Source organism: Ambystoma mexicanum, chromosome 7q, assembly GCF_040938575.1.
Source record: "Ambystoma mexicanum isolate Mex_15411 chromosome 7q, UKY_AmexF1_1, whole genome shotgun sequence".
Classification (NCBI taxonomy): Eukaryota; Metazoa; Chordata; class Amphibia; order Caudata; family Ambystomatidae; genus Ambystoma; species Ambystoma mexicanum.
Window position 1 is genome coordinate 579,179,994 of NC_090941.1, and position 14,616 is coordinate 579,194,609.

The 14,616-nt window shown below is 44.9% G+C and overlaps 1 protein-coding gene across 2 annotated transcripts in view; it reads right to left on the minus strand.

The window, feature by feature from the left end:
* The window catches only part of COG6 (component of oligomeric golgi complex 6), a 1,358,763-nt gene that overhangs the window by 413,486 nt on the left and 930,661 nt on the right, over positions 1-14,616 (minus strand). For both annotated transcript variants that reach the window (XM_069639705.1, XM_069639707.1), the window contains exon 15: positions 14,253-14,420. In XM_069639705.1, coding sequence (XP_069495806.1) covers positions 14,253-14,420 — 168 coding nt within the window. The remainder of the gene's footprint in view (positions 1-14,252; positions 14,421-14,616) is intronic.

Genomic DNA, 14,616 nt, shown 5'->3' on the forward strand with positions numbered 1-14,616 from the left:
AGTGAAGCCTAGGTCTAGGAGAGCTTTAGCGAGGGCTTTGCCTTTCTTGTCATTGGGGTCTTGGAAGCCTAAGTTAATGTTGCCTAAGAAAATAGCTCTTGTATTTGTTTTAGTTTGTCTCCTAGGATGTGGGTGATTTTGGATTGGAAGTCGTTGGTTGGTCCAGGTGGACGATAAGCAATGTGGAGTGTTATGGTATCATTTGGCTAGGGTGATATTTATACTGAAAGCAGGTCAAAGTTGTCTGTCTCAGTGTTTTTTTGTTGCCTGGCGTTAATAGATTCCTTGAGGATTAGTGCTACCCCTCCACCTTTGCTGGAGGTTCTGTCTTGGCGCAAGATGAGGTATCCTGGTGGTAGGGATTGGCAGATGGCCGGAACAGAGGCCTTGTGTAGCCCGGTCTCTGTGATGGCTAGGATGTCTATACCTAAATCGGTAATGAGGTCGTGGATCTCTGTGGCATGTGCTGGTAGGGAACGTTTGTTGGTAAGAGCACACTGGAATAGGGTGGCCTTATTTGTTTGTGGTTTAGTTTTAGTGGGGATGCTAGTGAGAGTGCACGTTTTGGCGGTGCTGGGTATGGGGCGGCTGTCGGTAGTGGTGGGTGGTGGGGTTGTTTTATAGGGTATGTTTTGGAGGTGGTTGAGCAATGGGTCGATCTGAAGCCTAGTCTTTGATTTCTCATGCGAAGCTCCATGGGATGCGAGTTAACTAGTGAGCAGTAATGAGGCCTAGGTGCTGTGATATTGTGGGTCTGCTTGGGGGTATGGTGTGCAGGAGTATGTTTTAGTGTAAGAGTGACTATGTGTAGTGCTGGTAGGAAGGGTGTGGGGGGTACGTTGTGGGAGTGTGAGTGTGGAAGGCATGGTAGGTGCTGGCGCTACTACGTGGATTGGGTGGTTGGTAGCTAGGACTGTCCCGGGGGGAGCGTGGGGTAGGTCGTGTCACAGTGTTGAGGGGGTGGTCGATGTGTAACCATATAATGGCTTGTTGTATATGGACGTTGTATATTGCGAGGCGACTCCCAGTGCAGTACTCTTTCTGGTAGTGTGCCAAACACTGCCTTAGGGCTACAGTGTTATGATTAGAAATGTGGTGGGGCTCAGGCTTCAGGTGGTTCAAGAATGGTTCCACGGCATGGTTGGGGTGGGTAACCAGGCAGCTGTGGCTGTCCTCAATCGGGGTTTGCAGACCCTGTGGGAGCGCTACTGCTAAATTGAGGCTTACTTTATCTGGAGCCTCCTCGACACCTGTCCCTCCAAATAGGTGGACGAGCCCCTGTAGTTTTAGTGATTCAGTTTAGCTGATTTTGCTCTCCGGTTGAGAGGGGCTGCTCAAAGGGCGTGTATATACGCACTCGGGACCTGATCTGAGTGTCCCCTACGTGCACCATATTCTCTTTTATCTCCTAAAGGTGCGGCTCAAACGGTCTTCTTTTGATCACCACATCCTCCTTTATGCGAGGAGGGCGTGATTGCTTCTGAGCTCGGTGAGTGCTTCGTAGCCCCTTTCATTAAGTCTTTCCCTGTCTGGGCACCTTGTGTACAGGGGATCAGGCTTTATGGCTGCTGGGTCGGTGTTGGCCTATGAGCATGCCTAACGTCAGTGTCTTGCTACTGACTGTGATTCCGTTGGCCCCACAGCGCAGCTCTTGTTTTGTTGGTTGAATCGGGTGGTGTTCGTGAGGCCTTTTTACTCTGGGCCTACCGAAATATGTCGGGATATGTTGGCAGCCACTCCCGCAGTGAGTTATAGTCTGTGCTTTGACCTTTTCTTTTTATGTATCCCGGGTCCAGAGGGTTGCGCAAGCCGACCCTCCCCCTTTCGCTGGGTGCCAGGTTGCGCTGTGCGGTCCACTAAATGTTTGTGACCCGCTGTTTGTAACCGGCAGACGTGTCCCGGCTTCAGTGGGGCAAGGGGGTGTAAAGGTAGGTGCAGCGCTTTAAGCGCTGTTGTCTTTGTGCTTTACGCCCACCCCCCTCTGGTTCCACTCCTTACCGGGTTGACTCGCGTGTGGGAGCCAAAGCGCTGCACCGCCGGGGCCACCTCTTGGTATCGTGAAGTGGGAATGCCGGATTGGCCAGACTACGCGACTCACAGAAGCTGTGAAGGGCCGGTGCACCGCTCCCCTCCACCTGCTGTGCTGGGCCGCTTCGGCACGCAGGCTTTCTGCTCCACAGTCGCCAGGCATTGGAGCGCTTCTTGTCCATGCCGGTTCTCAGGCTATCCCCTCACCGATTTTTATCAGGCTTGGATCGGATGGGAGCTGATCCTATAATGCAGCAATGCGGGGGCTTGAAACTGCCCGCGCGATGGACAGAGCGCAGTTAGACTGCCATTACAAGTGGGTTCTGAGGAGGCTGGCGTTCAGGCTTCCATTTTGCCTGCGCCCCTTGGTGGTAAACAATGAAGTGGCATTTTGCATAACTCACACAAACTGGGTAAGAATATAAAATATGGAACTACCACAGATGATGGCACTGATGAAAAAGACACCGTCCGTTTTTCACAAAGATTTAACACAGATACCAAGCATACTGTGGACCAGTAGTCCTTACCGTGCCAGCTTGCTGAAAGGAGTAGTGGCAGCTAAAATTAAATTGAAGAAAGGGGCGATCTTACCCAGAGTCAAACAGTATTCCACTTCAAAGAAAGCAGACAAGGGCATATATGAAACAATTTCAGCACTAGTGAAACAGGGAATACTGCTACCATCCAAATCCCCATGTGCCACAGTGGTGTACCCAGTGAAGGAAATCAATAGGAGATTTATCCAGGATTTGGGCCCCGAAACAATATTGTTGAAGCTGAATTTCCATTGGTTCTGAAGCCAGCCACTATACTGTGTAACATCCCATCTAAAGCAAAGTGTTTTACAGCAATAGACAAAAAAAAATGGATTTTTCTCAATCCCCCTGCATGAGGAATCACAAGAGTTGACCTAATTTACGTACCGAAATAAAAAGTGGAAACTGAGAGGGTACTGGAAAAATGTTGGTAAGGCTAATCTCAAGTGCAGGTTTTGTGAAGAAGGCTCGCAGATAGAAACCTCTAAACATCTGGTGACTTATTGTAGTTATTTTGAAAATGAGCGCATTAAAATTATTGGAATCGATCGAGTGGGTGGCACACTCATTGCAAGAGAATGGTTCTGGACGACATGTATGTGGGGCAATAGTGTTAGGTTCATATTGCTACTGTCAAGGTTTCTTGCACTTATCAATGCTGAAATTGAACAAAAGATGCCAAAAATGCCTGATGCTTAAGGATATTCTACTTGGGTTATGCTAAACAGGGATTCTTTTTGAGGAAATTGTTTTTTTTTATGTGAATAGGAATTGGTAGACATGAACACTGGCCTCTTTACAATAACACCTACCGTAGGTATCTACATTTAATTTTTTCTGGGGTGTATAGTAGCCCATAGAGTCAATTATGCACTTTCTTTCAGCTTGAATGTAAATGTGGTTTTATGTGTCTTCTCTAAATTGAATGTAAATGTTATTCATATATATTTTGAGATTTAATTTTATGTTGATGTTGTAAAAGTTTGTTCATCAAACGAAAAACAATGGTTTGAATTAAAACCACAGGGGTACTGTGAGTCCCCCTCGATATTCAACCGAGTCCTCCAGATGGACCTAGGGAATGTACACCTCGAGAGCATGATAATTGAGTATGTAGATGACATTTTGGTGTGTAGCAGTGTAGAGACAACTCAGTACAGCTAATGACAGTCTTGGCAGAAAAGGGGAACAAGGTAGACAAGGGGAAGTAATAATACTGGAAAATTGATATCACCACATGGGCGGAAAGGGACCGCAGATAGAGCAAAGGTGATTAGGAAAACAGTCCAGACAAAGATGATTAGCGAGATGCAACAGTTCTTGGGGCTATGCAACTATTGCAGGACATGGGTTTTTGACTACAGCCTGTATGTCAGGCAGATGCTGAGGGGACGTAAGGAAGCCCAGAAGGACAATAGACACGGTGTGGACAGAAGAGATGATGGGAGCCTTTGACAAATTAAAAAGGGCAATATGTCCTGCACCGATCCTGGGAAGACTGGATTACAGTGCAGAGTTTTTCCTGTTCGCTCACTCAAATGGGGCATTAATGACTGCGTTAATGACAGCAGTACTCGCACAGGAGTCTACCGTAGGACACAAACCACTGGCCTCAACAGCTAATCTGTTCAACTCCTTTATAGATAAAATCAAAAAATAAGGATAGACATTGAAGAGACTATCCATGCAAATCCATTGATATGTATTACAAATTCTGTGGCATCTAAATCTGTCAGTCCCCAAAATCAGATTTCTTTACCTGTATTTGATTTTCACTCAGTTACTGAAAAAAATATCTATCAACTTATTACCACCCTTAAACCTACAATCGATTCTCTCTCTCCCTTAGCAGCTTATGCAGCAAAATAATTGGCGCATGAATTGACTCCATTTATCACCACTTTTGTTAATAAGTCTTTGTTAACAGGGATCGCTCCGGAGAGCTTAAAGCTATCTATAGTTTCACCTCTACTAAAAAAAACATCACTGGACGCAGAGGTTCTGCAAAATTATCGTCCTATTGCAGGACCTGTCCTGGCCAGCTAAAATTCTTGAGAAAGTGGTCACTAACCAGCTCCAGGAGTTTGTTGAACATGAATTACTGCTAGATAAACTCCAATCAGGATTTCGACCAAAATTCGGAACCGAGACAGCCCTCCCAGTAGTACAGGATGAATTACTTAAGGCCGCGGATCAGGGGGAGCTCACACTTTTGGTGATGCAGGATCTGTCCGCGGCTTTTGATACAGTGAATCACGAAATCCTCTTAGAACGACTACAGGAGGTAGGAAGAGTCTCAGATTCAGCATTGAAAAGGTTTAAGTCTTTTTTGACTAACCGTCAGCAGTGTGTGAGACTGGGAGAGTTCTTGTCAAACCTTATCTGTTTAAGCTGTGGAGTTCCACAAGGATCCTCTTTATCACCACTATTGTTTAACTTATATATTCGACCCCTCCTGGAAATCCTTAGACGGTATGGGTTGAGTTTCATTCAAATGCCGATGACACCCAGATATTCCTGCGAATTACCACATTTCAGGAAGCGTTTAGCAAACTGGAGCACTGTTTGATAGAGGTTAGCAGCTGGATGTCAAAGAACTATTTACAGCTCAACGCTGCTAAGACCAAACTCATATTATTCGGTCCTAAACATCTACCGACAGCTGCTAAAAAATTGCCTGTACCAAAACTGCTGGGCAAAAATCTTCAATTTGCTTCAAAAATCAAACATCTGGGATGTATGTGGCAAGGAGATCTGGGGAGTGAAATACAGGTGGGAGCTAAGACCAAAGCATTCTACTTTGTCCTGAGAATGCTACGCCAAGCACTTCATTATATGCCTAATGAGGCTCATGCTGCTGTGGTAGGGGCATTAACTAGTGCCCACCTAGTGCTACTAGTGCCTATTGTAACAGTCAATTGATGGGCATCCCCTCCAAACAACTTCAGCGACTTCAGAGAGCCCAGAATGCGGCCATTAGATTGATATTTAAATTAGGCAAATTTAACCATGTATCATCTTATCGGAGAGAGCTACATTGGCTCTCAATTGCCGACCGTATCAAATTTAAAACGGCCTGCAATATTTTTAAATGCATTAATGGCATCGCCCCTCTGTACCCGAGAGAGCTAATTCAGCCTTATCACCCAGTAAGACAATTACGCTCCAGTGACAGTCATCTTCTGGTCATTCCCCATACAATTTGTACCTCTAGAGGTGAAAGAAGATTTTCTGTCTTCGGTCCTAGGCTGTGGAAATCTCTACCTTTGCAATTTAGGACCATGAGCTCTCTTCTGCAATTCCGCCGAGCACTGAAAAACTTCTTTTTAGGCAGATAGCCCTGCCTTTTTGGGGGGGGGATGTGTTGCAATCTATATATTCTACTACTGTTGTTGTCATCTGCGCCAAAATACGATTAATTTCGTCACATGCGCGTTACAAATGAAAAAAATCAAATCAAAAATCAATCAATCAAATCAATCAATCAACCTATTACAGCAGAAATTTAGACACAGTAATGAAGGGCCATTACCCCTGCAAACAATTGCTGGCTGCTTCACCCTTCACAATTGAGAAATCAACAACTATCACAATGAGCTGTGGAGTACTATTGTATGTGGAACATGCCCTGTTCGCCATTCTTGCAAAACCAAAAAGTACACTAACGACTGAAAGAGCACCCGGGTATGAAGTGATTATATCAAACCTGCCAATCAAGATTGTCAGGTGTAGGATGGTAAACCCAGCAACGTTCATAGCAGAACCAGTGGGAAAAGGAGGTTCCGTACATGACTGCGCCAAATACACAGAACATTATGACATACTCCATTGTTGGAGAAAACTCCCTTGGAGGGGTGGGGAGTACTCTTTATTGACGTGTCCTCAACTATTGATCAAGGCTCAGGGGAAAGACATACTGGGACTGCACTGATAAAAACAGAATCAAAACAGTGCAAGATTGCCTTTACATTTTTCAGCGCAAGCCACAGAATTAGTAGCGCTCATTGCAGCCCTCACAATGCATGAGGATTAGGAAATAACTGGATTTCGACTCTTGCTATGTGACGTCAACAGTACACACAGGTTTGTCACTTTGAGGTAGGGATTCCTACAAGCAGACCGTAGACCCGTGCAGCATGCTCCGTTATTGGCCAGACTCAGACTCACTACAGCTCCCATCTGCCATTGCTGTGGTGAAATGTGAGGGACATACTAGAGGAAGAGACATCATTTCCTGTGGCTAAAAAAAGCAGCATATGTATTTGATTTATTTGATTTGATTTATTGATTTATAAAGCGCTTTACACCAAGGCACTGTACAGTGGAACAACATAATACATAAAAACCAACAATATAACGGTGGAAGCAAAATTACAATATGAATCATTCAACAAAGCAGTGAAAAGAGCAATTAACTGGAGATGAGGGGGAATAGGGGAGTGGGACTGGGTAGGGGGGGAGGGGTGGTGATGAGTTGGAGGAGGGAAATGGAAGGGAGAGAGAGAGAGAGGAGGTGGGAGAGGGGAGAGAGATAGTCAGGGGAAATAATAAGGGAGGAGGGGAAGCAGTGAGGGGGGAGGTTTCAAGGAGGAGAATGGAGGAGGAGGGATTTAAAGGAGGTGCGGAATGAGGAGAAGGTCAGGGTGGAGTGGATTGCGAGAGGGAGTGAGTTGCAGTGCAGAGGCGCTAGGTTGGAAGGAGCGGAAACGGGAGGAGGCACAGGGGGATGGAGGTACAGTGAGAAAGATATGGTCAGCGGATTGAAGGGAACGGGAGGGGGAGTAGAAAGAGAGGAGGGAGGAGAGATAAGGAGGAGCAAGACCATGGAGGGATTTGAAGACAAGGCAGAGAAAGTAACATTTAGCTGGGAGTGAAATGGTAGCCAGCCAAGGCAAGAGAGCAAAGTAGAGATGGAGTCACGGGAGGTAAGGAGACATAGGGTACGAACAGCAGAGTGGTAGATGGATTTAAGGGGGCAAGATGAGAAGTAGGTAGTCCAAAGAGTAGAGAAGAGCAATAGAAGAGGTGGGAGAAGATGAGGGAGGAGATTAGGAGTTTGGTAGCATGAAAACTGAGGGAGGGACGGATTTTGCGAATGTTGTAGAGGTGGCATCAACAAGAGCGAGAGGTGAGGGAAATATGTTGGGAGAAGGAGAGAGAGGAGTCAAAGAGAATGCCTAAATGATGAGCTTGGGGAGAGATAGGGAGATTAGAGGGAGGAAAGTGAATGAAAGGGGGAGGAAAGAGAGGTGGAAGAGAGTTGGAGGGAAAGAAAAGGACTTCGGTCTTGTCGGTGTTAAGAGAGAGAAAGCGGAAGAACATCCAGTTCTTAATGGTAGTAAGGCAGGAAGAGAGTTTGTGGTGGAGATCAGTTGAGAAGGAGGAGAAAGAGAGAAAGAGTTGAGTGTCGTCGGCATAGAAATGGTGGGAGATGCCAAACGAGGAGATAACAGGGGCAATGAGGGAGGTGTAAAGAGAGAAGAGGAAAGGACCAAGCACAGAACCATGGGGTACACCGTAATCAGAAGGAAAGGTAGGAGAGGTCCGGCCACCCCAGGATACAGCAAATCATATCTCCCCTAAATCTCCGAATTCAACACACCACCTAACGAGTACACAAGAATACTTGGCATGATAAAGAAGGAAGGCTTTAATTCACTTCCTATAGCACATATCACAGAATTAAAGGAGTACACACCACAAGAAAAGCAAGGGTTGGTCAGTATCCCCCACCAATGCGCTGTGGCGACAGGACCTCACTGGCAACCGGTGATACGCCTCACATTACTTAAGGTAGCGTTAGAACAGCTCAAAAACACACACACACACACACACACACCTGCCTCCTCCCTACTCCCTACTCCCTCCTCCCTCCTCCCCCTCCCTTGCAGTGCTGATTTCGGAAGACTGGTTTATACCCTATTTGACCAAGCATGTTTCTGTGTTTATTGTTAATTTCATGATATGTCAACAGCTTATGGCAGGACACACTCTGCGAGTAGTGAGAGGAGCAATACCCCATCCTACTGGACCCTTCCATCACCTACATATCGTCTATGTCGATGTGATCCCACGGCTATAGGTACCTACTGATAGTTGTATTCCCATTTTCCAGGTGCATCGAGGCTGGTCCATGTATGCACCCTGATACCACGTGTTCCGCCAAATTCCTTGTACGTGAGGTTTTCCCTAGATGGGGGTGTGCAAGGTTCTCTGGTCCGACAATGGACCGCATTTCGTAAATGAACTCTTTGAACACATTACAGTTCTACTGGGATAAAGCATGAATTGTCATCTGCTTATCACCTGCAGGCAAACAGACTTTGTGAGAGACTCAACTGTCTTCTTGAGGAAAGAATAGCAAAAATCTAACTGACCCTGAAAAAGGGATGGCTCCATTGCCTACACTTGGCCCTATTTGCATTTCACAACTGGCCCGGCTCTGACCATTGCCCGACTCCTCATGAGCTGGTGATGGGACGCTGCATACACACACCCTTCGGACCACCCATTGGAGTGCTAACGGATGCCCAAACAGTACATGTACTGTTCTTGGATTAGAAATGCATGAATATCGAGCTGCTATGATGGCAATTGTCTCTTATGTCTCAACAGATACAAGCCCGGCAGGAGGGGTCAAAGAAGAATGAGGAAGACAACCAACAGCTTGACTCACAAACTTTTGCCAAGCCCGTTTTATACCCAGGAGTAGTAGTCCTTGTTAGAAGTTCTTCTAGAACATGGAACAAACCTAGGGTCGATGGCCCCTTTCTCATGGAAAACACTACCCCTCCAGCTGTCTAGGTTCAAGGAAGGCGAGCTTGGCTTCACCTCAGTGACACTGAACTGTACAAAAGTGAGACCACCCTGCCGGCAACCCCTGAAGCGGAAGAAAAGGAGGAAGTGACAAGATCAGCTACAAGGAACAGACAGCATCTTGCAAGAGAACAGAAATACAACCCTGCCTTTTCTGAACCCAAGAGCCTATACCTGCACAAGCAAACGGCTTGCTTCTGACTCAACCAACATCCAATGCCATCTCTATAGCTTTTTCTATATAGTAAATTCTTACCTGGCCCTCTGATCTTGAAACATCACACCGGTAACGCTCTGTGAATATTCCAAGACTTATTTGATTGTCCAGAGAATACTTATAGCAATTATTATACAATTCTTGTTGCACTAAGATTGTCTTGTACCATAAGCCAATTTTCCTTGCAGGTACAGACACTCCCAGCTAGAGTATAAAGAAGAGGTAACTAAGAAACAGTACTGTGATTGAAAAAAAATGGGGATCCTTACCTTTGTACGATATACACTCTTAGCACAAAAACAGCCAAACACGAATGCTCCTTTCCAAAAGGTGGACAACGGTGCAATTATGCTTATATCTACATTCTTTAAATCCTGTTTCTTTTATTTCTTTGTCCTTTTTGCCTTATGAGAATTGGTACTTTACCAAGGTCCCCAACCAGAGCATACTAATATTACCCCCGTTCCTATAGTGGACCAAGTACATTTCTAAACTGTCCCTGTTGTCACCAATCAGAGAAAGAGACTAAAAAGAACTGCAATGGAAGATTTTCATCATGCAAGTGCCAATATGGCCGACTCTACACGATTAACTAATAAAATGTGGTATCAACACATGACTCGAGTGGAGATGGAGACGTCTGATGAGAGCTGTTGTGTGCTCTCTCATTCCCCATTCCATGAGCAGGACATGTGTGGCAACAGAAGTAGCTGCACATGATGTCCATTGTTTAACCCATTTAGAACTATGCACAACCAGAGGACAGTTCAAAGAGAGATGGGCAACATTGCGATGGGTGTCAAAAAGCTTGTTCCCCTAGGAGGATAGTAATATAGAAACAAAGAGAATAATGGATGACCCAAAGATGAAGAATAAAATGATACGATATGTATTGGAAGGCCCAAACAAAGGAGACCCTGCAATAGTAGATACAAAGGTGTTGCAGTGCCCAAATGTTGTAGGGAAGGAGACACCGGGGGTGCCCGGGTGCTGAGAGAGACCTCAATTACTAAGACATGGGCAGTTATACACCTCAGGTGGGTGGGTTGAGGTGATGATGGAATGTAAAGCACAGGCACTCCTGACAGTACCAGTGGAAGTAGTACAGAACGTAAATGATACATTTCTCAAGGAATGGATCAAATACTCAAAACTGCTCACGTGGGCAGAGGATGAGGCAGGCCCTGTATCCATATTACCCATGAAGAACACCACACTCTGTTTCAGGAATACTGGCCCGTGAAAGTAGAAGAAAACATTTTTTATGTGCCGGCATGAAGACAGGTACTGCAGTATTCATGGACCACGATTGGGCCTGTGGGTCCAGAGCACACATGACACTTCCCCCCCCCCCCCAAATTGGGGAGGATTATGTTCTATGGTATTGATAAGCATGCCCGACTTGCACGTTACAGACTTCCCAAAAATGGATAAACATTTCGAAGAAGATCCCTACCGCTCAAACGAACAAAACGAGGGAGCAATTATATCACCAAAAAGATGCAAAGCGTGCTTGATGACATTCCATGGGAGCACATATTGTTAAGCAGGGCTGAGATGTTCTGTGCCTCCCTGACCCCCGCGGTGCAGACACATACCAATGCTAAATGGTTGCAGATCATCAAATGGGAGCTGCTACAAACAATTCCACATTGAAGGGCTTCAACACAATAAAGGAGGAGCTAAGGACCATAAGACTGAGGGCCCTCAGAAAATAGCTATGTCCTGGACCCGACAGCCATGGAAGGCGGGGTTTGTGCACAAATTGGCGAATCTTGCTGTAACTATAAACCTGCTAACAATGAGTAAAATGGAACCCTCACAGAAGGTATAACACTACTGACCGACCTACAACCGAAAATGATTGAGGAGTTAGAAGAAATAGGGAAAGATGATTGGTTCACACATGTGTTCTACTGAATCCCCCCTCCTGGTCGGCTAATGCATTCAAGGTACTAATAGCTGTTATATTAGAATTAGGCACCTTGAGAATTATCAGCCAACGCAAGAAAACAGCTAAAAAGGCGGTAGGAATGAAGATCATGACAAATATGGACACGAGAGTACATGCATACACACAACAACCAACAACCTACCTCACTTAGATTTAGAGAGAAGTCCTATTGTCCATCCAGGGTCTAAATTCTGTTATCCCTGAGACCCCCGTAATTACGTCCAGACTTGGGTATTCTGCAAACCAGATGGGGAGCGCTGCTACATGACCTGGAGTGTGGACGAGCAAAAAGAACTGTGTTGACCTGAGAGGGGTGACAAAGATATTGACCTGCAAAGGACCTTACTGGGGAAAAGTACCTGCAAGAAATGTGGTGGAGATCTCTACCAGAGGGAGGAATGTCGAGAGACAGGGAAGAGGTGAATGTACAGAATCAAAAAGAACTGAACCTGGTGTGACCAGAGTGGGTAAAGCAAGTGATGTCCTTGTTGAAGCCGACACCCATAGATGCATTAGACATGAAGCAGACACACATCCACCATGAAGCTATGCGAACAATAGGTCAAATTGTACTTCGACATGAAGAATGTGCTTGTACTCACAATTGATACAACTGTATATAACACATAGAGCTTACTTAACGCCTCTGAATATTTCCAGATTTGAAGGTGCAGACAAACAACACTGTCCAAGATGTAACGAGGAGAATGCTGGGATATTGCATATGTTTTAGGCTTGTCCAATAATACAGCAATACTGGGGGAAAATTGCGAACAAAATATCAAGGGGAAGTATAATTCTGAATGTCCAATCCCCCGCAGCTTGTTTGTTCGGTACTTTCCAACGCTTGAAGAATAGATGGTACATAATCAAAATTAAAGATCTAGCCTATGTGTTAGCAAAGCATAGGATAGCAATGAGCTGGATATCCCTGAAAGACCTTGCGGTAGAACTGTGATGGAGTGATTTACAGAAATGGACACTGACAAATGATGGTGTGGCATAAATCGGTCTCCGGGGCTCAAACGAATGTGGTGATGATATTACGTCTTAGAATGCACTAACTCAATCTTTGTTCGCACCCCCAATCTCAGATTCTGGAAGCCCTGATTCTGTATGAATATGAATAATTTAACATTGTGGTTATAAGCGGGACGTAATGATTGCACAGCGTGGAAATGGGCAGGGAGGAGTAATAAAGGCTGGTTGTGTTGTTTGTGGGGTAGGAGGGAAGGAGGGTAACGTACTAAGGGCACAACAAGCAGTTATACAGCGGGACACTTCATTAGGAGATCCAAAAATACATAATGACATGCGATGTCATATTGTGTATGTTATGGTTTGGTTTGGTTTGTTGCTTTCTTTTTTTTTTCACCATGGTTTGAAAAATCAAATAAAAATGTTTTTTTTAAAAAGAAATGACATTCGAGTTTAAGGGGGTCATTACAGTTTTGCCGTTCTGGAAGTAATTGCTGGTAAAATTGCTGGTAATTCCGGCACCAGCAATTGTACTGGACCGGCAAAAGACAAGATTGCCAGTGTGGGCACTGATCCAGCCCGACCAGCAAATACATGTTGGAATTACCGGCAACGGTATTACCAGTGCCGGTAATTCTGGCAATCCCCTCCATGGAGTCATGTGGGACTCCATGGAACATGATTTACCGCTGCTGCTGGCACCTAGAATATCCCAGTAATACCAGGATATCAGGCACTGGTAACAGTCGGGGCAGTTTGCTGGTATCCCGCAGAAATTACGGGTGGCATACCGACAAACTTGCAATAAGGGCCTAAGTCTTCACAGCACTTGAATCTCAAAGGTCTAGGAGTAGACATTCAGAGTACTTGAAGATAATTTTAAAAGAAAACCATGCCATGTCTTCTGTTAAGCATTCTGAGCAAGTAGAAAATAGGAACTGAGATCTCGGGTGTGGTGTGAGGTATATTTGGGCTGCCCAAAGTAATGTCCGGTATCAAGGAGTGGCCATGTCAAGGGATCCCAATGCTGGAGTCACAAAGCACCCTCTGTTGGGATAACGTTTTCCTGTGATTCTGCTGATGCTACAGGATATATCCAAGATGAGGAATCTGTGGCAGGACAATCCATTAAAGGCACCATATATTTAAGCACAGACGCTTCTCTTTTCTCATCCTCATTTTTTAACAATGAGACAGCCAATATTAATCCTGGTCTTTGAAAAAAATAGGATTGTTAGGTGGGCTGCACAGGAAGCAAATGGGAACTGTGATGAGAGCATATCCCACTTTAGTAACATTATTTCATTTTTCGGTTATAACCAAAATGGCACAGCTGTTCCCACAATCTAGTAAAGAATGTCTCTCAGTACCTTAATACTAACGTAAGCAAAGCTTGCTTGTGTGGGCGTAATGTACTTGTACAAAACCAGTGGTAACAATGTTTATATTATAAGTCCCGTTTATTTAACTTAGTCTAACTCTTTAACAATAGAAAATGAATGTGTCATTGATTATAACCTGCAGATTGTTTTCAGAAAAGCATCATATTTGACATCTCTGTTAGGCACTAAAACGTGGACGGCAAGCAATCTAGACAGCAAGTGCTCCTTCCTAATAGAATACACATGAACCTGGAATGTTCTTTCCCTGCTGTACATAAAAACAGTATAGAAGAATGCTAGTCAATGGGCAATTTGCACTATCCACAGAAACATCTTACCTGAAACTGAAGCATTTCCAGACGCTTGTCAGTGAATTCAAACAAGGCCAGTGTCGTTTTCATCATGTAAAGGCAATTCACCATAAATGTGGCCATATCCGCTGTACCTAGATTACTAGCAGATACAGTGCACATCTGCAGTAGAGGGTCCAATACACAGGATAGAACCTAACCAAGGAGAGGAAAAGAGCACCATTAGCAATGCAAATCTAGCAAACAGCTGTCAAGAGCAGAGATAAATCATCTAAAAGTAGGGTGAATTAGTACAAGTTACCCACTGTAGTGACAGTTGTACTAGTACCCATGGTATGTTGTGGGAGACTGTTACATTCGTGTGGGACAGGTGCAGCCAGAAAATGAAAAT